This window comes from Corvus brachyrhynchos, unplaced genomic scaffold (assembly GCF_000691975.1).
Source record: "Corvus brachyrhynchos isolate BGI_N302 unplaced genomic scaffold, ASM69197v1 scaffold1, whole genome shotgun sequence".
Taxonomy (NCBI): Eukaryota; Metazoa; Chordata; class Aves; order Passeriformes; family Corvidae; genus Corvus; species Corvus brachyrhynchos.
In genome coordinates, this window is record NW_008237222.1 from 8,831,050 (window position 1) to 8,856,633 (window position 25,584).

General features: G+C 38.7%; 1 protein-coding gene across 1 annotated transcript; it reads left to right on the forward strand.

Moving 5' to 3' along the window:
- The first annotated feature begins 4,084 nt into the window (after positions 1 to 4,084).
- On the forward strand, positions 4,085 to 23,652 carry YY1 (YY1 transcription factor). Its single transcript, XM_008629848.2, has 5 exons — positions 4,085 to 4,106; positions 8,171 to 8,366; positions 17,621 to 17,681; positions 20,184 to 20,342; positions 21,452 to 23,652. The coding sequence occupies exons 1-5, from the start codon at positions 4,085 to 4,087 to the stop codon at positions 21,632 to 21,634; spliced, it is 621 nt and encodes a 206-aa protein (XP_008628070.1). The 3' UTR covers positions 21,635 to 23,652.
- Positions 23,653 to 25,584: the final 1,932 nt, after the last annotated feature.

Consider the following 25,584-nt stretch of genomic DNA (forward strand, 5'->3'; position numbering starts at 1 on the left):
GGCGCTCGGAAACCGTCCGGCTTTTCCTCGCCTAGGTCTGAAGTTTTAAATAAGCTTTTTAAGTAGGCACAGGGAGACCTTGTCGTGTGAGATTCTATGTTTCTTGAGGATTTTTTATATTTTTTTTTGTGTGTGTGTGGGAGTGTCTTTTAAAGGTAGTAAAATCTTGTGGAAGTGTTGAATATCTGTGGGACTTGGAGTAAACCTAAAATGCACCTGCCCTGCCCACTTTATTTTTTTTTTCCTTTTTACAAAAATGTATTGCCGGCAGCAACGCTCTGTAATCAGAGTTCTGTCCATAAGTTATGTAAATGTGAAAAAAAGAGGTCAAATAATACAGTTCATGTAATATTTAAATTGGCAGGTGCTTTTTGAGTAGGGAGTTGGTAATCTATCTTGAATATCATAATTTTTGTACTCTTTCGAATTTTTTAGGAAGGGTCTAGTAAGATAGAGGTACTTGAAGCTTTTGATGTAGTCAAAAATGTTTGCACTCTGTGATGTTTGCAAATGACCAGTAGTTGTTAGAAAGGGCAGTGTAGACGGGAAGGTGTATTGGACAGCTGAATTCTCCTGCCTGAAAAGATGGAAAGCACAGTAGTATGGATCTGTGCTCTCGTTTTAAATACAGGTGACTACTTCAGGAAGTTCCACTGAGCATCTGACACTACTGGCATGTTGACAGCCCAATGAGTTTGATCGAAGTTCTTCTTTATTAAGTTTCCCAAATGGTGTTCTTCTGTGAATCAGTGTATGAAACTGAATAAATTCCCTTCCTGGTATTTTTCTTAGAACTGACCATCCAAGAAAGATAAAAGATAGTAGAAACTAATATAATCCCCTGGCTTGTGGAAGCTGCTGGAGGTAGCTGAATGCAAGTGGCTGTATGACTCATGAGCTGGCAGGATACAGGACTTCACTGAGATCAACTGACAGTCTCTGGCATGTATTTGCACTCAGAAATTCAGAGTGCCTGATAGGATGTTTCCTTAGGACTGCATGCTGATTACTATTGGCCGAAGATAAGCATGTGTATAATCAATAAATTTGCTTTTCTTTCTACATACACAGCTTTTACATCAGGGGTAGCCCTATTGATTTTGGTGGCTTTCTTCTTTAGGAGCATGACCATGCAAGCTCAGTAGGAATGATACCCACTTAAAATATACTGGAGATTGAATTGCATTGCTACATTTAACTCAATTATATCCATGATGCAGAAGATTAAAGAATACCTAGTCTGACTTGACTTCTAATGCCAAAAAACGCCCTTCCAAAAGCAAATCAAATATATCAGGAAAAAGTGTTAAGGTTTGACCTCCCCTCCTTTTGCACATACGCAACCCCCCAGCTTCAAACAGCCTTTGGTAATAACCTGCTCAGTCGAGAGTGTTGTGAAGTTTTACTGAGAATGTTGGACACCTCTTATGCCTCATATGCAGCTTATTTAATGTTGCAGAAGGGGTCTGATGTGGTCAAATGCTGGGGCTTCCCCCTCCCCGCCCCTTCCTTCTCTGAAGTTGCAGAGGCTGGATTGTTGCCAGAGAAAATTGAAAAAGAAACAAAACTTGAGGCAGAGGGATATACACCCAAACCCAAAAAAACCCCAACCTGAGTCTCCCCCCAAAAACCCCAAACTAAATCAATGCCAAGAAAGCCCAGAACGACTGGCTTGCAAAAGGGTAGTTCTAAAGTTTCCCTAAAGAATCAAGCATACTTTATTTTGAAGAAATGTAGTAGTTTTGCATCTGTATTTTGACATAATTCAAGTCTTGCTTGCACACTGATTCAATTGACTGTTTTAAAAGCTAAGTGAAAAGTTAATCAAAAGACAAATGGTAAATAAGGCCATGCATCAAGATAAAACAATGAGCCATATATTGCTGTGCATGGGATTTTGAATTGGGAACAAGGACACTTTGCTCACCACAGTGTGGGAAGACAATGTGAATTAATTCCTTGTTGCTGTTTGCTGGTGCTACTATATTGGCTTGTACACGGGTGGTACCAAATTTAGCCAATCATGAATCTTTTTCCATAAACGAGTATAACATGTCTTGTAGCAGCTCTTGAAATGTGTAGAAATAATCTGTGAAATATATAGCAACATGACTAAAGGAGACTACTTAATCCTCATCTTGTTATGTGGTTACTTAGAAATTGCAGTACTGTTGTTGGAAACAATTTAGACTTACCAGAACTTCTCTTATCACCTTGGTATCTAGGGTGATATCAAGCTTGTGACCCATGATTAAAGTGTTTAGTTTGAGACAGAAATGCCTTGTTCTAGTTCAGATCAGCTTTTCAGTTATTCAGAATAGAATTATGTCTTTCTTCATGTGTTCATGAAAGTAAGAAGTGAATGAAGGTGTATTTCTGAAAGGGTTGAAGAGGCGTATATGGTGGATAGTTCAATCATGTTTCTACAGTGTTTCTCCTTTATATCAAATACATGTATCAGAAAATTGCATATAATTAATGGAGCTCTGCAAGTGAGACACCACAGTTTGTACTAGAAAAATTGTTTTTATCTAGTGGAATTTATTTGTACCTTTGCTGCATTCACCTTGAATCATTGTCTTTAGTGAGTTTTTCCAGGTTGGGTGCACACACAATAGTGAAGGGGGAGGGGAAGGATCGTGAGAAATCACTTTGTCAGATGGTGCTTGCAAAACTGATTCTTGGATGCAGGAACATTTGGGAAGGTGGTGCTTAAATGCTGGTTGCACCAAATGCTGGAAATTTCAAGCAATTGGGGATTAAGTTTGAGGGGGGAAAAATGGATTAGTGTAACTACATCTCCCTCTAGGTAATGATTCTTTCAAGTTTTCAAACCTGACATAGGTGTTTGCTTTAACTGTGATTGTTAGCATGGTCTACAAGCTCAGGGCTGAAACAGCACGACCAAACATTGCCCACAGGTGTTAAACTGCTCAAGTATCCCATCCCTAGATGGGAAAAACAAAGATACAGAAGTTACATGTGTGTTTTGGAAATTATTTTTGATACTGCAGCAAGCCTGGGCTGTGAACCCTTATTGCGAAGCTTGGGGAGTTCATTTTGGGTTTCTAGAAGGTTCTTCAAAATCTCTTAAACTTTCAATGTCTCAGAAATCAGAAGGGTTTTCATTTTACTTCATCAGATTGCAGGGGTGAGAAAAATAACCATCTGCTGTCTGACCAGTTGTCTTACATAGTATAAATGATAGATGAGTCATTTAGTTCAGTTGTGGGCCTGTATCAAGGATGGCCAAAATGCTTTGCAATGACAGATGGGTAATGAGCTTCTTAAAAAGTTTGTCATAATTTCTCTGGTTTAAAATATTACTATGACAGTCTATTTCTGACTCTGATTAAGACAATGACATAGGTTTCTGCTGTATAATAAGTATTGAGTCTGCCCTGACATTTTTTCCACTGATAAGGTAGACCATTCTCTGTGTTTGTTTTAAATGTATTTTCAGTTTTGAAAGTGAAATACATGAATGTGGTTCACCATCTAAAGTAACTCAATTAATTTGGTTCTTAGCCCACCTTCAAACTACAATGTCTAACTTGCTATTGCATCCTTCCCAGGGACGCTCGAGTCGCTTGTGTGCTGACCATTCAGAAGGTCATAGTGCTTCAGCACAGTCTCATAAATGCTGAAGTCAGATGATGACTACTGATATATGCACTGGTTTTGTCAGTTCATGTCTCAGTGGTGTGAAATAAGAGATGGGTGACACAGGGAAAGAAGAACCTGTTCTCCATCTGTGTGCAAGGCACGTCAGGGAAAGTAACCTAGCAGCCGTTTAGGTTAAAAAATGACATACTGTGCAAAATGGAATTTTAACATTCAGAAGTGTCTGCTAAATAACTGTATTATTTAACAAGCTAATTACAGTTCTTTGCTTCCAAACATGACCAATGAACTAATTCGCCTGAGGAGATTGCAATGTGGTAGCAATAACCAAGCTGTTACCACAGTGCCTTGGTGCTGCACAGCTGCCGAATACATCCTTTATCCTGTAATTGCTTTTCAGCTGTTCCTAAAAGCAAATGTGTTTAACCGTGTGATCATAAAAAGAAAATTTTAAGCCTAAATGTTGTTCATCCTTTTAGTGGGTAAGTAGAATGTATTTTAATTTGGTGCCTTGAGGAGGAAGCTATAGGATAGGATCAGGTCTCATTGCTTTGCTACCAGGTGTACCTTCTGAGTTCTTTTGCACCCTGTTTTCCTCAGATGAAAATTGATTGAACAACAATGCATTTTCCCTGCTCAGTAATAGGGGAGGAGGATGGCTTAGAGATTTGGTGATTTAGAAGGGGAATATGATAAAATCAAGAATAAATGAGGGAAAAATATTGACAAGAGCTTCTTGGATTGAGAGTTAAGAGGGTCATCTTAGAAAGCTGGGAGTTCCAGAATTGTCAGCTGGAGTTACCTGCTGGTCTAGAAATGTACAAAATAATGGGATTCCAAGGTGGATGGATTTTTCTGTGCAACAGAAGGGCTGCAAGGGATGGAGAAAGTGTGGTAATAGGAGCAAAATGTGATCAGTAAAGTAATGTTTTGTTATTGATTTCTTGCATTTCTTGCATGGAGTCTGCAGTTATTAGTTTTACCCCATATCTTCCTTCTTCCTACTTCAGTTGATACTTGGGCTTGGTTCTCTTAAAACTTCAGGTTGTTTAACCAGTAGTCAAAAGACATGACTGGCTAAACACTGTACTTTCACTGGTCTTAATAAAAAAAAAGTTTGGCATATTTGCTTTGAAGGGCCTAAGTGGGTCCAGTTCAACATGTGTATTGCCCATATTTAGGGGGTGGTGAGAGAAGTGCAGATGAGAGGACACTGAACATGAAGATGTGTTAGGATATGTCCTAAAAAGGTGCATAGAGCAACCCAGTTTAGACTGAGTATCTACCTTATTGTAATTTGGCATAGAAGGATGTAGGGGGATATCTGTAGTGTCTCTAACAAATGAGTATTTTACAGCTATGTAAAATAGATGGATACTGGATGTAGCTGTTGCAGTGACTGGTAGTGGATGTTTTTGTGAAGATGATTATTAACTAATTGACACACGTTCAGATCCTCTGTGCCTTTCAGAAAAGGCCATTAAAATTGTGTTCCAAGTTCATTACAGAAAGCTGCATTGGATCTATGAGAGTAGTGCTTAAGCTGAATGCCTTATATGTGAGTCTGCTATACTCTCAGGTGGTTTTAAGGGACAAAACAAAGTAGATCAGATAGTGTATATATAGTAGTTAATTTACTTTTCCTGACTGGCTCCATGGTTCTCTCTGTGTATAACTTGCATGGGTGGCGTCCAGAGGTGTCACTGTAATTTCAGGGTTGTGTCTGTGTTTTTCTTTGCTTTGGATGCAACATGTTTGAATCTCTGATGCTTCATGAGAGGAAAAGGGGGAGTTAGTTTTGCCTGCAGTGAGCATCAGAACTTGCTTGAAGGCAAAAAACATCAAGCAGTTAACTAGCCCAGTTTGCAGCAAGAATTATCAGTTAACTTCAGCCTGAGTGAAAGTTTGCTTGCACTTTACCCTCCAGACTTTGAGCTGCCTAGTCCAGGTAGGTAGGCCATCACAAATAAGCTAAATTTCTGCACAGAGGACATTGCTAAAGTTTTTTCATTTCCAGACTTCCTCCTAAAAAGTGTGGGGGTTTCTTTTGCGTGTTTGCATTTTGTTTTCCCAATGACTTGATAATGTCATAGGATGGTCAGGATACCAAAGAGCTCCTGAAGTCTTCTGCTACTTTTTCAGAAGTATTAGCCTAACATAATACTTCAAGGTAACTGTTTTGTATTTTATTGTTTTGGTTTAAATTTGTTTTTAGACGTGGAGGTGTGTGCTGCTGTAGAGATGCAGTTTTTTGTTACAGGAAAATAAGGTGGTTATTTATTTTCACACAACTGCTAATATATATGAAACAATAGTTTCTCTTATGTTTTACTCTATCCAAGCAATATGTTGATAGTTTTTTGTGTTTTGCTCCAGTAGTCTGTGGAATTAAATAGCTATGGAATTGACTTGTGTTGTCAGACTTTTGGGAGGTAAAGGCACTGAAGGCTGGCTTTCAGTTTGGTCCTCAAATAACAAGAAAGCACTGTGGAATAGTGAACCTTTACACTAGGGAAGGAAAGAAGATCTTTAAGAATGTGTACAGAATTTCCTGGTTGACTCATGCGTCTCATGTGAGGCAGGAAATGAAAACTTGTCTGTGTTATGAATGTTATTAAACAGACAAACTGCACGTTCTTGGTAGCTGTTGGAAATGGCCATGTTGAGGGCAGCTGGTCTTATTCTAGTCTACAGCACAGAGAAGGTGTCACTTTTAGCTTAGCAAAAATTCTATGCCATTCTGAGCTTGATGTTTTTTCTCCCTGTGTAGGCATTGCTACATAATGTTTCTAAGCTTTGGTTAGAAAGAACAAATTGTTGCCAAATTAGAGGATTATTGTCTTGAATTTGTAACTCCTTCAACTGCTGTAAAATTTAGCATATAATCCTCGCTTAAGGTAAATTCAGTTGCTTTTTTAAAACACGGATAGGGACTGAAAGGTAGTGTGGTGAGGGGACAACTGAAAGGGTCAATAATCAGTTTTGTAGTTTGAATTTAATGCTGCAAATAGTATTTTCTTATTTACACTTCTGTCTTTGCAGCGTTGGAGTCTGTTTTCCTCTTTCACCATGGAATATACATGAACTGCTATTTGATCTGGTAGATCAGATTAAACCCCAAACTAGCAGTAACATTTCTAGAAATAGCTCAGTGGCAAACATTAAAAGCAGGCATTACAAATTGAATAGAAATTTGTGTGTGGTATATTTCATTTATTTGTGTGTCTTGTTCTCTCTTTCCTAGCCTAAGTTACTTGGTAATGACTAATGTTATTTCCTGTGTTTCTGTTTAGGGAAAAAAATTCCCAAAACATTTTGTCTTTTGTTTTCTGCCTTATGTTTTCCTATCTTTTTTTTAATTCGTGAAATACTATTTCTGTCCTACCACCTTGTGTTTCCACGCTTAAACAATATCTGTAAAAGAAAACTTCCTGTTATTTTTGTATAGCCTCTTGTGTATAAAACAATTTCCAGAATCTGCTCCCCACACACATAGTAGAAGTACTCTCAAGGTCTGTTACATTGAGCTGAGTAGTTACAGCCATATATACTTCTGTTGTCCTAGGTGTATGTGAGGGTGTAAAAGAGGGTAGGTGCTGGGTCTTTCTTTCTGCTGCTGTGAATACTGCAGTGAGGAACATAGATGGATGTTTCTGTTCTCTCTCATTTTTGTGTCTCTCAATTTCTGTTATAAAATAGGAAGAGGAGGTAGAATATGCATGGTACAATGTTTTTTGAGGTATGAATGTGAGTAGACAGCAACAGCAGGTCTTCCACCTGATTTCACTGCAGTCCTTGAGCACAAATTCATAGGAGGAGCTCTAGAGCAGAGAAAGCAGCAGTATCTTAACTGGCTTGCAGATCAAAGCTTTAAATAATCCCAGTCTACTGTTTACACAGTAGAGGGGGAAAGAGCTTAGGCTGGCCTTTGCCACAGAAGGAGAAAGCCCCCTTGGGAGAGACACACAGTTAAGTTACTTGCTTTCTTTGAGACCTGTCTGCAAGTGTTAGGAAAACTTAATTTTACAGGCAGGTGCTGAAACCCATCAGCAGTTATTTTTAAATTTCTTGTCTCTCTATGACACTTCTGTTGGAAGTTAGGGGAGTCTGAAGACTCTGAAGTAAAGATCAGTAGTCCTGACATCTCAGGGTTAAGTGTCTGCTGCTCTTCTGATAGGCCTGCAAAGTTAGGGACTGCTGCTGAGTATCAGAGTGGGTGTAGTGAAGATTAGTCCTGAAGAAGTTAAGGGAATTAAATATTTAGGCATTGTTTCAGGAGAAGTACATTATCTTTCAAGTGCAGCCAACATTCATAGGATTGTTCTACTAATTTCTGTATTTGTGTTTAAAGTAGATATGCAATTTCTGCTTTTTTTCCTCACTGTATTCTTTCTGTGTTCTTCAGGCTGTAACTGTACGGGTGTCTTTTTGCTCTCCACAATTAGTGTGGAAATCTGAAAGTGCAGTCTATTCTTTTAAATGTGCAGCAATATTGAATTTGTATTGAGATGTAGCCTAATAATTTGTATGCTGTTTTGATCTTCAGTATGTATTGAATTCAGTATTTTGTATATTTCAGATGATAAAAAGGATATTGACCATGAAACAGTGGTGGAAGAGCAGATCATTGGAGAGAATTCTCCTCCAGATTACTCAGAGTACATGACAGGGAAGAAACTTCCTCCTGGTGGAATACCTGGCATTGACCTCTCAGACCCCAAGCAACTGGCTGAATTTGCTAGGTAAGTAGGAAGAAAGGAACTTCAAAATTGTTTTCACTGGTTTAATTATGAAACTGTTAGGCAAAATGGTATACTTAGTATGGCTTATTCCATTTAATTATCTTCTGAAACAAGGGACTTACCACAGCATCACCACTCTGTTCTGAACTAAAGAGATGGGATTTTATTTTCAGCAGTGAATTCTTCAATGACTTGTGGTCTTTAGTTCCATTGCGTAAGACAGGACCTAAATACATTGATAGACTGCATCACTCGTCAGCTTAGGTAACCCTGCCTTGGGATTGGACTAGATGGTCTCTAGAGATCCCTTCCAGGCCCAACAGTTCTGTGATTTTTACATGACAGAACATTTTTTTCATGTGAGTAGCCTTAAATTCCTGAGCACCAAAGGATCTGATACGTGAAACGATGCATTTGGGTGCAAGGCTACAGTATTTAGTTGGCAAAGCCACTTATTTTCACTTGCTGCTTAAGCTCAAGGTCTTAAATTGTGTGTCCTGCACTTTCAAGTGCCACTGATGATTGCAGTTTCCGTTGGTAACTATACTGCTTGGATTTTCTTTGGTGAGTCACAATTGTCACTCGTTTACATATCAATAGGTTGACCTGAGTGACAAGGTGACTTTTACTTTCAAGTGGTGGTGGAGTGACTTGCAGGGAGGCGGGGGCAGTGAAAGTGTGGGCAGCGGAGAAGCCGCTGAAGTGCTGCCCTGGGGTTGGCCCTGCTGCACTGGTCTGGTGCCTTGTGCTCCGCTCAGTGCAGTGTCTCCAGATGTCTGAGCACGGCTGCCGGCTTTCTCTGGCTGCTACTGCCAGATTTTCCCAAGCTGGAAGCAAAACATGTATACAGCCACATTCATTTTCATTTTTTTAGCAGCTGGCTATTCTTCAGAGCTCAGGTGCACAATTCTGATACTCAGAGCAGGTGAACAGTCAGATGTTGTTATCCTTACTACCTAGTAGCCAGAGAGTGTGTCTTTTTCCAGGTAGTTGCTAGATGGCAGGGACTGTTGATACAAGTTCTGGTCTGGCTTCTTGGTTAGCTGGATCTTGGTGTTCAGTGTGTGCATTTACCCCTGTTTCACCTTTTTGATCTTGCTGCTTTTTGCAAGTTTTAGTTTTGTCCTGTTACAGTGTAGTGTGTGCTGGAGGAATAACAGCATGTCCTCATCCCACAATTACTTTCTGTAAAGCCATTGAACTATGAATTTTGAAGGATCCTAGTAAAATAGTTCTGCAGGACTTGCTTCCTGCTTCAGGCTATCTGATCTGGAGATGTATAAAAGCACATCACAAACAGCTGGAAACAGGGTTCTATCCAAAGTGATGGGTGGTTCTAGCTATTGATACTCTTCTTTCTTGTTTTACTATCATTTATCAAAGTTACAGTGGTTTTCTCTGGGATCTGCTGAAGAGCTCCTACAATTTTTTGTGAAAGCAAATGTTTAATGTCTTGAGTGTACAGTGTTCCAATACTCTTGAGTGTATATAGTGTTCCAATTCTAAACTGTTACATTATTTCCACTCGTTGTGTTTAGAATGGTGTTCTCCATTACTTTTAAACATGCTAAAACCTTTGGTTCTGTTAGACACTGAAGTACTGAATAGCTGTCTTTTGTTAGGAAATGTAAATAGTTTCTCTCAGGGTATTCTCCATGCAAATACTGAATATTTTTTCTCCAGTTTGGGTTGAATACTTGAAATGGTTGTCAGGATTTGGGCTTCTTGAAATGACCAGGCTGCTTCTATCAGATGTGTCTGCATATTTCTGAATATTGTAAAATGTTTTAGTTAGGTTTCCATTGAGAAAACAGTGGCTGCTGGCAGTATTTTAAAATTATCACTTTTTTATATTTATAGTAGAACATTCTAGGAAGTTCCAGAGCTAGAATTTATAGTGGGTAGTGAAAAGATTCAGTTTTATGTGTACAGCCTCCTTTCTCACAGCAGATAAAATGTAATCTGTTTCAGTCAGAAGAGAAATACATGACAGTGGAGTAAGCACCTTGGGGGGACATGGCCTTTAGTAATATTCCCAAGTTGCTCAAAACCTGTAAAAAATTCTTCTCTTAGCTTAATTGTAGATAAATGAGACTTTCATGCACCTTCTAAGAAAGGGGTTTTTTTGATTTCTTGGTCAGAATTGATGACCGTCAAACTTCTACTCTTGCCTTACAGTTGTAGGTTAATGTCTTAAATGATTGTGTTTGTTTATTCTTCTGAGACTGAAGAGTGTGGGTGTATCAGAATTTGAATATTTCTTGTTAAGGTCTTAGTCCTCTTGCAGTGAAGAGTGTTGAAGGGACTCCTTAGCTTGTAAGATGGATTCAAGTACTGATATCTGCCGACTGCTGTCTTGTTGTTGACCTTGCAGTGTGCAGTATTACTAGAAACTTTACATGGTAAGCTGGAAGGAAAAAAATGGGCTTACATGTCTGGAATTGGCTTTGGGGTTCAAGGAGTACAGTTTTTCATGCTAAAAAAATGTTTGTTTAGTGTAAAGTTCTATGAAATTGTCAAACATTGCTCATTGCTTTACAGTTTAGAATTTCAAAATTCTCAGTAGCTGTATGCTGAAAACTTTTAGCAGCACATGAAGTTGAAAGTTACTCCTAAATTTAAGTAGTTTCATGTGCTGTAAGGCTTTGAATAACAAATTTGTATTTAGATTACTCGAAAAAAGAATTGTGACAGTCCACATATAAGGAAGTGTGAACTGGCTAGTAAAATTCTATGCTAAGTGCATTGTGCGTAGTTGAGAGAAAGTTATGTAGGGTTGCTTTTTGGTTTTCATTAAAGTAGTTGAAGGAATCTCACCCTACATTTGTAGAAATTACCTACTCCGAACCAGGCTAGGTCCACTGTTTATAACAAATGCAGCTTATTTTGATTAGGGATAAATTGACTTGAAATACGTGCATTGATAATTAGGAACAAAGTTCTGAGGTTAAGCTTAAACAAACAAAGCTTGAGTTCTAGTGGTAATAGATTTTGAGCAAGATTCTGTTGTTCTGATCTAGTTAGTGAAAGGTAATGCAGGGACAAACCTGATGCTTGAAGTTGTTTGTAGCTCTGCAGCCCTTCAAAAAAATAATTCAGACCTGTAGTAGTTGATCATCTGTAGTGGCCACCAGTGCTCAGAGCTCCATGGCTCTCACAGAGTGAGTGGTTGCAGTGTCTCTTGTGATACAGTTGTCTTTCACTGCCTGGTTTAGAGCATATGTCATTGAGTCATGTAGCAGGAATCTGGACCCTTTAACTGGAACTCTGGCAGTTTTTCCAGGAACAGCTTTTATGCATTCTATGATTCCATTGAAAACACTGTGAATAAACAGTCTGTGTCAGAACATTGACATGTTCAGTAATGCATAGGCAAATGACCATAAGTTACACCTGGTTGGCAGTTTATCACTTTTTACAGATTACTTTATTCTGTTTTAGGAATCTTGAATTTTCTCTAGCATGCTTTAAAAATGCAGTAAAAAAGAAAAAAAAAGGTGGAATTCTCTTAGGCTATCATATCAGAATGTGAAATGTTAATTGTGAATGATCTGCTCAGAGGGACAAAACCTAATAAATTACTATGTTTTCATTTGACACCTTTGACTGGGAAACTGGAAATCCCTTCAAGTGGAATAAAATATTTAATCCAAATCTAAATTGATGACAGTTCAGTAGTTAGCTGTGAAGAAATCATAGCTGCTTGGTAGTGAAAACTTGAGGAGGTAGCAGGGATATTTCTAGAATGTGCATATGGCAAATTCCCTCAAAGGAAGCCACCGAAAAGGATATCCCTGTTTGCCCCCTCTCTCCCTCCCTCTTGTCCTCCAGATACATGACTAAACTGGCTAAAGACAGCAGAACACAGACATTGGTAAAACAAAGAAATAAGAAGGAGTATCTTATAGCTGGGAAATTGGCACAGTAATGGGTCCTGGTGGTAAAAACTTTAATCTCTGTGGTTTTATTTTCTGCTGATCTTGGTATCTTTTCTGAAGGAGTGCCATTGTGAGGACTGGCCTTCCTTTCTATCCACTTTCCAAACCCATAGAAAACAAAGGAGAGGAAACTGCTTTAGAGTTTGAAATTGGACACCCTTCTTAGAAGTGACAAAGCCTTCTGGTCATCCAGATTTATGACTTAGGCCTCTTTATTAGGTGTATGCTTTTGTATTGGTTTTGTTCTTGTTGCAGAGAAGCTTAAAGGGCAGTAAAGTGACAATTGCTTTACCCAGTGTTCTTCTAGGGGAGGGGAAATCTCCTGCTCTGTACCATACTGCACAGGTAACTGTCCCTGTTTACACATACGATATTCCTCATAACTGGAACAAACCTAGTAATAATTTTTGCCAGAATCATGGAGTGAAAGAACCTCTTTATGACAGTTTTCTTCCTAACTGTGGCTCAAGCAGGTAAGATACTGGGTGTTCTTGACTGTAGATAGATTCCTCGGACACCTCGTGCCACTCCCCTTTCATCTTGTTTATCCAAAAGCCAGTCTAGCCAGTTCCAGGAGTTGTTCAGCACAAATGAACTCTTGCAGTAGCACAGGGTTCTGACGCTCAGGTCGGTTCTGCTCAGCAGGGCAGCACAAGGGGAATGGCAAAATGAGGGGAACATACCAGCAGTGCCAGTAACACTGTTGAGAGAGAGTAATTTCTTCTACCTCCGACTATTCCCAGGAGGTGTGGCCATCAGCACCGGTGGATATCACTGCTGGTCATCAGAAACCTCTAGGATGTGTTAAAGGAGTTGCCTGAGAGAGAGAGTAAAGCTGTTAAGCTTAGATTTATGTACAGAGGGAGAAGAAAGGAGGTGAGAACACAGAACTCTTTAACAGTGGCAAAAAAAGGGAGATTATGGAGCAAGGGGAAGGTTCTATACTGTTATTTGAATTACATTTCCTTTCTTCCCAGCTTTAACACCGTTTCTATGGCTGACTTTTAAAACTGCATCGATTGACAAGTACATAGGTTGTGGAGTTTGACAGGGATTTGGGGAGGGCATTAAGGTTCTGTTAGGGTAAAGTACTCTCAGTTCAGCTGTGTAGATGAAAGGAGGTGGTTAGATTTAACTTTCAGATACTGCACAGTGACAATATTGCTTTCTTTATTTTGAGAAACTGAGTGGTTTAATACCTGTGATTTTACTCAGTCTTCCTTACGGATATGGGAGCGTGCTTTTATGGAGCTTATTCTGTAATGCTGCTGTGTTGCACACATCCCTGCTTCTTCTGCTGTCATCCATCCCCTCCCTCCACTCCCCCAGTGCAAGTTAAGACTTAGCCTTTAATTGCAGTGTTCCAGTGACTTGATCCAAAAGGTACCCTTCTTAATTTTCACAGTTAATTGATTTGCAGTTGTTTCTACTAGGCGTGACCCATGTAACCATACCACAGAAATGAAAATTTTGGTCTTGCCATGTAAATTGACTTTCTGCAAAGGCAACTGTTTCTGAAGTTCCACCCCTGTATTAATGTATGTGTCTGTAGTTGCATTAAATAGTGATATTTGTTAGAGTTCTGTTTTTGGTTAATGTTTCAGGCTAAGAAAACTTGGATGGAGCTGGTAGAGCTGCTCTACTAGGTGGGAACCAAAAGTCTAACCACCACCAGCAAGAGCTACCTGCACCAGTGTAATTAAGATCAACAGCCCAGATTTTAGTCTGGTCTCCTTTTGCAGAAAGTTAATTTTAAAGTAAGACCAAGATCTTTTTTTTCTAATACATGTGAATATGTAAGTCTTTAAATTCTTCTTTGAGGGATTGTCCATATGGTTTCTGCAGCTTTGTGAGCAAGATGATGTTTTTGACACAATGATCTATTGTAGCTGTGCCTGTGTTGTTCATGCCCTCATGCATTTAATCCAGGTGCCCAAAGGGCCCAGCAGCTTCCTCCTGCCTGTGGCACTGAGATACAACCTGGACACCATTTGCCATCTCTTCTCTTGCAGTGTCTGCTGCTGTTTTGTTGATAAGCTTGGTTATCTATATAACTCTGTGCTTAAGCACAGTCTTGTTCAGCATTTTAGGCTTAACTTGCTGTGCTTCTACGGAAAGCGAGAAGATGTAAAATTGCTCATTTTTTAGCTGAGCTGTTTTGTCATTTGTGTTCAGATGTTCAAGTATACTTCTGGGCTGATACTCTTGAATATAGAAACAAAGCTTGAACATTAAAAAGTCCTGGATGGACATTCACGATGATCTATGCCTACTCAGACACTGAACTGAAAAATGTAGGGTGTGTGTCGATGCTGCAGTCTGTCCCATGTCTGACCATCCAGTTCACCTGCAGTTGGTTCCTCAAGCTCCCTGACTGCACTGACCCCGGGGTATTTTATTTTCCTTCTCCCTCTACCTTAACAGCCTGTTAGAGATCACACTGTTGCAGCATTTCTTTCTCAAAGATTGACTTAGTAACGGGGGCAAGACACAAGTGTCAGGAAGAGGATTTAATGCAAAGTGTGAAAATGCAGGCGCTGCCCACTAAAGCTATTTGCCACATCTCTTGTTAGCAATTCTCTTGGTCTAGTCACTCCCTTTACAGGTGGCCAGTTAAGACTTTGGAACAATAGTGGTTTTGCTCATTCTGATCATGTCAGGGACACAGATCTCAGACTTAGGAAATTTTTTTGGCTTCATTTTTTTGGGGCTGGGGGAATGACTCAGCCAACATTTAACAGGTTGATTGGATTAGGAGGAGGTGCTTTTGGCACCAGCTTTGTCTCCTTAGGGTGTTTGTTCTCTAATGGAATTAAATAATGACACTTTATTCTCTCATGTTCCATCTTGTCAAATCATTCTTCTGTGACCATTTTGAAAATTACAGATGCTCATTTCTGTCCCTTTTCCTGTATTCAAAAATCACAGAGACATAAAGGAGAATCCCATGCTAAAGGCAGTTGAAAGCTTTCTGTAAGGGTCCTGTAAAGATAGCTTTTGTGTGTGCTTTTTCCTATAACCTCAGTACCTGTAGTACTATGAGTCTGGAACCTCACTGGAGAGTACAGTCAGTCAGTTAATCCCAATCACTTGTTTGGAGTTAGGTATTTTAATACTTTACTCAAAGAGACTATGTAAACTGAACACAGCACAACCATTCTGTATTGAAGTTGGATTATGTAAGTTAAATGCAGTCAGTAAGGTCAACTGAATTGGTCTGTAGTCTTGAAAAAAATTGTTACAATGAAAATTAAGATAATGATGCGACAGCTGTACAGGAAGAGATGTAGTTTGCTGTGTTCAGAATATTTCTGCCCTTAAGTTGATGAAATTTTAGTTGTGCTGCTGGTTGTGGTGCACAAGAGGAACTTTGTCAATGCAAATACATTACACCCATTTGCAAGTCACTGTTAATATCTGTAAATGTGTTTGTAACCTTGCAGGAGACTGTAGTGTGGACGTACCAAGTGTAGTCTGGAGCTGCTCAGTCAGCAGGAGTTTCCTGAGTGCCCGCTTAGAGAAAAGAACAAAAGCACCCTCTAAATCCTTGGGTTTTAGTGTTGTGTTTGTGAAGTGGCTGTCAAGTGCTTTAGTTTGTAGATGATCACTTGAACTGTGCTACATCTGCAGTACTGAAAGGACACAGAGTGAGGGACCAGTGATAGCTGACAGAGCCATAGGAGACTTGTCCATCACATATGACTCCATTGGCAGCTGTAAGATAATTTTCCTAGGTCTTCAGGACTTCTGAGGGAGTTTTTTCACTGCTCTTGCCTTAATTCACTCTCTTCTCTCAGCAGTCCCTGTAAAGGGCACAGGTGAAAGCAGATTTCAGCTGTAGGAGTGGGACAGTACCAAAGAAGTCTGGACTCTGCTTGCAAAAACCAAATGCTTTTGTGGTCAGAATAGCGGCATTTTAGTTTATTTTCCCTACAGCTCTTGGGAAGTTTTAAGAGTTGCTGTTTAGCGAGTCTCATATCAGCTGTTAAAAAGAGATGTAAAAAAGTACATGTATGCACTGCTTGGAAATGTCTTCCCTCAACCCTGTATTTTTCATATCAGTTTCCAGAAGCAAAACTCATGCAAGTTAAAGACTGTCATGGATAGCAACAGACACTTTTCCTTCTTGACATTAAGAATAGTGATTCTGATAATTCCAATTATTTTGTTAATTTCAAGCCACTCATTTAATTGAGACTAGGATGTACACCAGCAAACCTTTGGATTGAGTTACAGATGTGATATGTAGCCACCTTGTCACACGGAACTGTTGTGTGCTGTATTGCCAGGAAAAGCAGTTCAGTAACCCACATGAACAGACTAGCTCTGCTGCCACAGCAAGGTTTGGGAATGGGCAAAATCTCATTGCTTACCTAAGGGAATCTCCAGCTGTATGGGGGTGCAGTTATTTATACCCACCTAGCGCTACTGTTAAAAGGAGATAAACCTTTTCTTTTTGATTTTTTGAAGACAGCACTACAGGTTTGAGAAATAAAGACAGCTGAAAGTGCAGTGCACTTCCCCAGAATCACATCTGGCTCTTCTGACTGGTTGTTGTAACACTGTTCTAAGATTGTTTTGTACAGAGAGTCTTACTGTATATGAAATAGATCTAACACATACAAACAATAGTTTCCTGGGCTCCTTATGTAGCAGTGGAGACTAGTGGCACCCATAAAATAATGGTGAAGATCCCTGTTAGTGACAAGGAGTAAATTGGTGATTACTTGTCAGTTGCCCAGAATGGAATCCATGTGTACAATAGCTTAAAGTAAGAATAATTACCATTTTTGTGAGTGGAATGGATGTCTACATTGTCTGTGTAGATTCTACAACTTGCCTGATTCCTGCTTTCCCTGCTTCTGTAGAGTTTTCTTTAGAAGTCTTGTGTGGTGAAAATACTGAAGAATGATTGAACCTATACTCCTTCATGTTCTGCTGAAGGGATGGAGAGAAAGTGAAGCTAAATAGGCCACATGGGTACTGGCACAACAAAAATGGAGTTTTCAAACAAAACCTCCTAATTACAATTAGAATAAGTCAGGAAAAAAATCAATTTCCACATATTCAGAGGATTAAGAAGGTAGTATTAAATGTCTTATTCTGTGTTTGAGAGGTCCTTCTGGAAAAGTAGAGCATTCCAAGTGCTAAATTATACTGTTAATATTTTTGTGAAGGTTTTGAAAATGTTAAAGTGAGTACCACTGACACATGTAATACTGGGGGATAAAATGTGCTCATTATGTAGGCACTTAGGGAAAAAGAGCTGTCTACTAATGTGTTTCTACTAATATTTTGTATTTTTTTATCTCTAAGAATGAAACCAAGAAAAATTAAAGAAGATGATGCTCCACGAACGATAGCTTGTCCTCACAAAGTAAGTGAATTGCTCAGCTTCTGAGTAGATAGGAATTTGTAGATCAGAATTTTGTATTGATGTTTTCTCTTGAGAATGAATAACTAAAATATCTTACTGTTAATAGAATATACTCAGTTAAATGTATTTTAGTTGTCATTCTCTAGAGGCTTCCTTTAAAACCTTTCACTGAATAATATATTATTCCCATTCCTTGTCTTAAGGTTAGTGCATCCCTAATCTTCTGGTAACCATGATGCACAGTCCCTAACATGCTGGTTTTACTGTTGTGATTTCCCGACACCCAAGAATACATACTTGAAAGAATGTTCTGAAAGCTGTTCAAAGTACGTTCCTAAGATCTATATATCCTCTGCTTGGAAACTATGACAGATTTGGAGTCTAGATCAGGAATCAGCAATTTATGGTGCAGATGCCAAAGTCAGCTTTGTTGGAAGACTCTGAATTACATTCCACAGAGCTGGAAAGTGCATCATCATGAAAGAGAGAGGCAGGCATCTTGGAGATAACGATTCTGACACACTGGTAGCAGGGAAGCTTCTGTCTTGAATAAATGTTGCCAGTCACCTAGATTGGTAGCATGTGGCTTTACTGCATTATCCAGCTTTTGTAGTGCTTCTTTTAGCTGACTTAGTCTGTAACAAAAAAAGACAAATACAATCTTGCTGACTTCTGGTCTAGATAAGTGTGAGCCTAAGCAAATAATGAGGGCAGATAGCTATTAGACATAGCCATTAGAGAGCATGAATAGAAGGCTACTTTCTGACAGCCATGGTGTAAGGAATTTTCTGAATTCCTCTTTGTGCTTATATTGATTTCCAATTCTCCACATTCTAGAAGTGTCATATTTTTTTTGTAATACAGTATGCAGAAATACAGGAACAGTTACTTTTTACTATACCAAGGAATGCTACCTTCATTTCTTTGATTTACTTTTTCATAGCCTCAATTTCATCGGGGGGGGGAAGAATGTTCTATCCTTCCATTTTCTATCTTGTGGTGTTTGTAGGCTTTGTGCATTTATGAATTCAGTTTAAAAAAAGAAAAATATTGTAGCTGTAGCTGCTGCTCTCAGAGGCAAGAAGGGACTTTGAAATAAATGCAGAAAAAAAGTCGATGGTCTGTTTACTTTGGCGCTGCTTTGCCCCACCCAGTTCTGCTATGTGCAATGAATGGTGGCACAGTACTTCAAAATTACCCAAACAGATTCTAGTGCCTGAAGAGAGAACTCCTGAAAGTGACATTTCACCCTTTTTATAAGAAACAAAGCTTATTTAAATGTATTTGTTTCAGAAAAAAAAAAATAGAAGCCTGCACAATTTAAGATTAGCAATTTAATGGTCCTTTAGGTTCTGTTGTTAAATTTTATACCTCACAACATAGTGATGTTGGTAGATGTTAGTTTTATGTAAACTAACATCACTTGTTTACGTAAACAGCATCACTTGTAGTACAAATAGAATTTATTATTATTAATAGGATTTTATGAGGCATTTTGAATCTTGATGAAGATATTTATAAAACATAGGATAGATTTCTATTGATTGTCTCTAAGAGGTGAAAAAAATGTAGAAAGATTAGGTAAATAGAGCCCCAGGTCACTGCTGGCTTAAGCATACTCTGGAGTCAAAAGTGGTATTCTTCTGTTAATGAAGGGTTGACCCCCAGGTTAAGATTTCTGATGCTGTACCTGAGTTAATGTATCTTCTGCTTTTCGATTGAGTTGGTACTAACTCAGGCTGTTGTCCCACCTTATTCAGCTGCCCAGTATCACTTTGTAGGTTTAAACTGCAGCAGCAGTGGCACTCTCTGTCTCATGATGGTAGCGATCAGTTGCTGCTGCCAGTTTGGACAAGGTAGTTCCTGTAAGTTGTTATGTGCTGGAAGCGCTCTTGCTCCGTTTGCTCTCAGAAATGAGGAGGACAGAGAAGGAAGAGGACAGAATGTTGGGGGATGGTGCACATACCAGTTGGTACTAGGGAATAATCTGTGGTATATTAGAGACTATATAATGTATTGTAGTACTGTAGTTCTTGGAATATAGCACTTCAAAGAGTATCCGTAGGTATCCATGAACTCTTCTTCTGTCTTTTTTTTTTTTTGGTTGGATTTTTGTTTTGTGTTTGTTTTTTCCTCTGAGACCTGTTAAGTGCTTTTGTTTGGTTTATTAATTTGCTTCTGTCAGAGCTGCATCTTCTCCATGAGACTGTCCTATTATTCATTTGACTGCACATGGCTCATAATACTGAGTGAGGAAAGGGTTTGGGATTTTTTTGTTTGGGATTGTGTTTAGGTTGGTTTTTTTTTTTTGTCAGCTTTTCAAATGTTTAGTTTTCTTGTATTGCTTTTTTAAAAATAAATGTAAGGGATGTTCTTTTCAGGCCAACTCTTAAGAAAGTATTCAGGATATAAAAGCATTTAAAATGCTTGTACTGTAGCAGATAAAACCTTCTCTATGAGAACTGTCTTATCTACTAATTGAGTTTCACTGTTCTTTTTAAGGGCTGCACAAAGATGTTCAGGGACAACTCTGCCATGAGGAAGCATCTGCACACTCACGGCCCTCGAGTACACGTATGTGCAGAATGTGGCAAGGCCTTTGTGGAGAGCTCGAAACTAAAGCGGCATCAGCTAGTTCACACCGGAGAGAAACCCTTTCAGGTACTGTTACCCTGCAGGCATGAGTACCCCCACTGCTTCTGGGAACACTGGAGACTGGAACTGTAACCTGGCTTCCACAGGACTTGGGCATACTAGGGCTTTTCTAAAATCAACTGAGGCACCTGAAAAACTGGGGGTCCCCTTAAGCTAATTAGGCTATCATTTAATTATTTACATGGACTTCTCTTAGAAACTGGCAAATTGTATATACGTGGGAGATGCCTTTCAAAATATGATGTAAAGTTGCCCTCTTTAAAAATGAAGTCTGCAGTTACTAGAGAATTAAGAAGATGTCTCTTTCTCCTCATCATCTTTTCAACTTAGTGCTTGAGGACAGCTGAGACTTGAGTGTGTTTGCTCAGTTACCTCAGGGTACTAATTTTCAGTAAAGGTTATTAATCAGTTTTCAGCAAAATGATGGAATCACTGAATCTCTTTCCATTTTTATCGAGTCACATGGGCTTCTGCCACCAGAGGTCCCCTGCCCTCTTCATATGATACTTCCTATAAATCTTTGAAGTTATTCTTAGTCTTGAGCATATATGTGTTCCCCGGAACACACTTAAGATACGTTACATTTTTTGTTGATTATTTTCTAAAATATATTCTTTGAGAAACTTGATTTGCAGTCCTCAGGCACTTGCTTAGATGCATACACTGAATATTTTGTGTGGTAAATGTAAGTATTTATCACTAAATGTTCTGTCCTTAAGCCCATCTTAAAGCAGGTAAAATGAGTATATCTTTGAAAATCATCACTGAAAGAAGGAAATTCTGAGTGAAATCCTGTTTCTGTTTTGTCATGTAGGGTAGGTACTGTTTCACATGCAGAGAAGGTGTTTTTAGTGGAAGTGCTTGCTTGCAAGCTGGAAGTAATTTATTTCCCTCTTTGAAAATAGATATGCTGTTGTATATAGTGTATACTATATACTGAATTACTGCAGTTTTTAGTGCAGTTCACAGGGGATGCCCACAGCTTCACCCCTAACAATCTTCAGCCTCCGGCTTCATGTTTGTGCAGTCTAGTGATTTAAAGAAGACTGTTTTTCTGATCAGTGATGGAGATGAGTTCCATTAGCTTAACAGAGTGTGTCTTTTCCTTCCAACAGTGTACGTTTGAAGGATGTGGAAAGCGTTTTTCACTGGACTTCAATTTACGCACACACGTGCGAATTCACACTGGTGACAGGCCCTACGTTTGCCCGTTTGACGGCTGCAATAAGAAGTTTGCGCAATCAACCAACCTGAAATCTCACATCTTAACACACGCTAAGGCCAAAAACAACCAGTGAAAGTTGAGTAGAACGTTCTTGAACTCAAAGCATCTTACAGGAAAATCAGTTGGAAAGAAATACGCCTCCCCTTTGTATATTGTTTCTAGGAAAGAATTTTAAAAAAAAGAACCCTACAAACCTAAAGGACGTGTTTTGATAAGTAGTAAATAAAAAGCAAAAAAAAAACCACACAGAAAACTTTAAGGTGACATTGCTAAGAATCTCCACCTTGCTCTGTAACCCCGTTTCAAGAACATGGTGTTTTGTAAAGTGCAGCCCCAACCGGACGGGTCAGCTCATGAACTTGCATCAGAAAAGACAATTCTTTATACAACAGTGCTAAAATTGGACTTCTTTTCACATTCTTATAAATATGAAGCTCACCTGTTGCTTACAATTTTTTTTAATTTTGTATTTTCCAAGTGTGCATATTGTACACTTTTTGGGGATATGCGTAGTAATGCTATGTGTGATTTTCTGGAGGTTGATAACTTGCTTGCGGTAGATTTTCTTTAAAAGAATGGGCAGTTACATGCATACTTCAAAAGTATTTTCCTGTAAAGAAAAAAAGTTATATAGGTTTTGTTTGCTATCTTAATTTTGGTTGTATTCTTTGATGTTAACACATTTTGTATAATTGTATCGTATAGCTGTAATGAAATCATGTAGTATCAAATATTAGATGTGATTTAATAGTGTTAATCAATTTAAACCCATTTTAGTCACTTTTTTTGGAGAAATACTGCCAGATGCTGATGTTCAGTGTAATTTCTTTGCCTGTTCAGTTACGGAAAGTGGTGCTCAGTTGTAGAATGTATTGTACAGGCACTGACCGTTTATTAACACCTGATAATATGTACATCCCCCATGTAATAGAAAGGGCAACAATAAAACAGTGGTCCTAAAGAAAGAATCTGGCAGAAAATGATCTGTAAGCGCAGTCTATTTTCTTTTGTTGTCCAGAGCAGTTCTAGTTCCTCTTGACCTCCCAGAAATTGGAAGCTAAATAAACTCAAGTTTCCTTTACTTTGCATTCAATTACAGTGATTTGTGATGCAATTAAGTAATGCCACATCAGGTGGTATGTCTAAACAGAATTGCTGACTGTAATTCTGGTTTTGAGTGACCTAGACTTCCATTAACTGGAACGGTGGATTTGGAGACTTGGCAATGTAGTGGGGAGTGTTCTGTGTGCCTGGACAGCAACTAGGTAAACCAGTACAGGAAATAACTAAATGGGAACCTTTGTTTAGTCAAGGTAAGGAATGTTGGCAGTTTAAATGCAGTAACAATAGAAAGTGGAGGAATGGTAGGGTTTGAGTGATCATACCAGAAAAAAAAAAGAAACTGTTTCTTCTTTTGGCTAACTTGTTTGAGTGTAATGATAAAAATTCTTGCAACCTTTTTGGACACCTTTTGTTTCACAACAAGAACTTGAAGTTCTCAGAGAACTTGATGGAGTTGAGTTTTGATGGTCTAACTAAGAGTGGTTACTTCTCATTTGTTCAAGTGTTCAAAGAAAACTTAGCAGATACTATAGTAAAATGTGACAGATTAATAAACAGAAGAAAATGCAGATAAATGCATAAGTTATTTTTTAGAGGCATGTAAAATATTTTAATGCAGTAAAAAGTGTTGTTACTCTTTTTCTGAATTCTGTTCTTACAAGGTTCATCAAAATTTTCATTGCTAATACTGTAAAACTTAATTTTGAGTCCAGTGTTGGTGGTAGTGGCAAAAACATGGGTAATAAAGAAACTGCACTTAAGGCCAAGGGAATTTTCATCCATACATAAATTAATCTGAACACTGCAACTCTAGTCTGAGGTTATTAGGGGTAGAAAGAAAGTTGGGACATTTAATTGTAAAGTATGCGTTAGAATTTTGGCAGTATTTTTTCTTTTATATATAAGCAGTTTTTGAACAGGACAATATACTGAAACTTGTATAGTTATAGTTAAATTAAATTCTGTATACAGTTAAATTAGTGTCTATTCTTTTTGGAAGGAAATAAAATTAATTCAGTCTAGTTCTAATTGACCTTATATTTTTTTCTTAAGCAGTATCTGTGATGGTGCTAGGCTTGCACAGAAGTTTGCTTTCCTGTGTCATGAAGTCATTGAATTGCAAGGTGTCAGTACTTCATCCTTGAACATATATTAGGGACTGAACTATGTTACCTCGAGCATACATTTGAGACTAAATTATGTTAAATATTGATTTGAGGACCAACTGGGAGCTGTTATTGCCTCTGGTTATATTGCATCTGATTACAGAGAGACATTTCCTTGATATACTCCTGAGTGTAAGTAGCAACAACACTCAGTAGCTTGAAAGGTCTTGCTTTCTAAGTACTTAATTCCATATTGGGTATGAATAAATACTTGCATTGAGCAGCTGCTATAACTTACTTAGGCACTTAACGTATAATTGGCACACCTTGCTCTTAAAACATCATGCTTAATTGATTCCAGAGTTTTCCTCAAGGTTTTTCAATGAAAAAATTACGGACTTTGAGAATAGCAAGAGTTGACTTTGAAACCACCATTCCCAGCCTGCTATCAACAAGTTCCTGCATTACACCACCAATTTGTGAGCAAGTTCAGGTAAGGGGAGGAGAGTCTGAGGGGTGGCAGAAATGTGGTTTTAAAACTGGCAAAACAGTTCCATGCTGACTCGTTATACACATTCTGCTTCTCATTTGGATTGTACATTTACCTTGTTTGGTTCTGCTGCTGTCGAAATGAAAGGAGACAAATTCTGTAGCTGTGTATCCTTGGGACTCAGACCGACTTTAAAGGTAGAACTGACTAGATTTTTCTCTCTCTGTCTATTTATGGTCTGTCAGTAAATACAAAACAAACTGAACTTAAATGCTAATTACTTGTGGAGAGTGTGTTTCTTGAAAAGGTTGTAGGAGGGCTGCAGGTTCAGGTTCGAAATGCTAAGACAATCCTTAGTGAAACGGAATGCCAGGACCTCAGCTGAACCTGCACTTAATTTTAGTCATCTTCTGCTTGAAGAGGGTCACTCTGGAATTGAGGTCGTGCATTTTGATTTTTCCCTATAATGGCTGCAAGCTGTCAATCAACAAAGCCAAATACTAAACACATCCTGACAGCATAGCTTGTCAGCAGTAATGTAATTTTGAGGGCAGGTGGAGATCCTTTCCCTCTGCTAATTCCACAGTAGGTAAAAAGCAAAAGATGCAAAAATTGCTAGAAATGGCAAAAGTATTGAGGCTTTAAAATGTTTGAAGAAAGTGAATCACTTCAAAGTGCTGGATGAAGAGGCATGGCAGTGGCAGTAACAGGTGTTTCCATGTGCTCATCACATAGCTCACAGGATATTTTGTCAGTATGCTTTGGAAAAATGGGCTGGTTAGTTCTTCTGCGCAATTAAGATGGATAAATTCAGGGACAGTATTGAATATCATTCTTCTGAGTGTTCCCTTAATGCCTTGAAGAAATTGAGAAAATCTGGAATTTTTGTTAGGGCTGCTAGACAAATGTGTCTCGGAAGTCTTAATCAGTTAAGTGGCACCTGCTACTGGCATTGGTTGGTCTGCAATGTGCCATCTATAATGATGGCACTTCAGAATAAGTTTAAGAAGTTTTTCATCTGTACAGCACCTTTTAAAATCTGCTGTGTGATGGTGGCTTGAGGAGCGAAGTAAAGGATTATTTGTGTCAGCATTGAACTTTACTGCACTAATGTTCCTGGAGCACTTAAAGCTACCCAGGGAAACCTAGGGTGGATTTCAAAACTGAATGTTGGGTGTGAATTCTGCAGGCAGGAGTAAAAATAAGAGTTGGACTTCAGTATTCTTGTTCCTGGCTGTGTAAATGGAATAATTTTATAAGTAACACTTTCCTTGGGAAGAGTCCCAGTGCAAAAGAATGGGAAAGTGAATAGAGCAGAGAGAGTGTGACCCTGCTGCTGAACACAAGGAGCAGAAACATCTGCAC

What these genes read in the sequence shown, in the direction of transcription:
- YY1 (XM_008629848.2), top strand. Translation starts at nt 4,085, where the DNA reads ATGTTGTTCATCCTTTTAGTGG. An exon ending in GTTGTTCATCCTTTTAGTGG is followed by an intron (nt 4,107 to 8,170) that starts GTAAGTAGAATG and finishes TTTGATCTTCAG; the next exon opens with TATGTATTGAATTCAGTATT. An exon ending in CGATAGCTTGTCCTCACAAA is followed by an intron (nt 17,682 to 20,183) that starts GTAAGTGAATTG and finishes GTTCTTTTTAAG; the next exon opens with GGCTGCACAAAGATGTTCAG.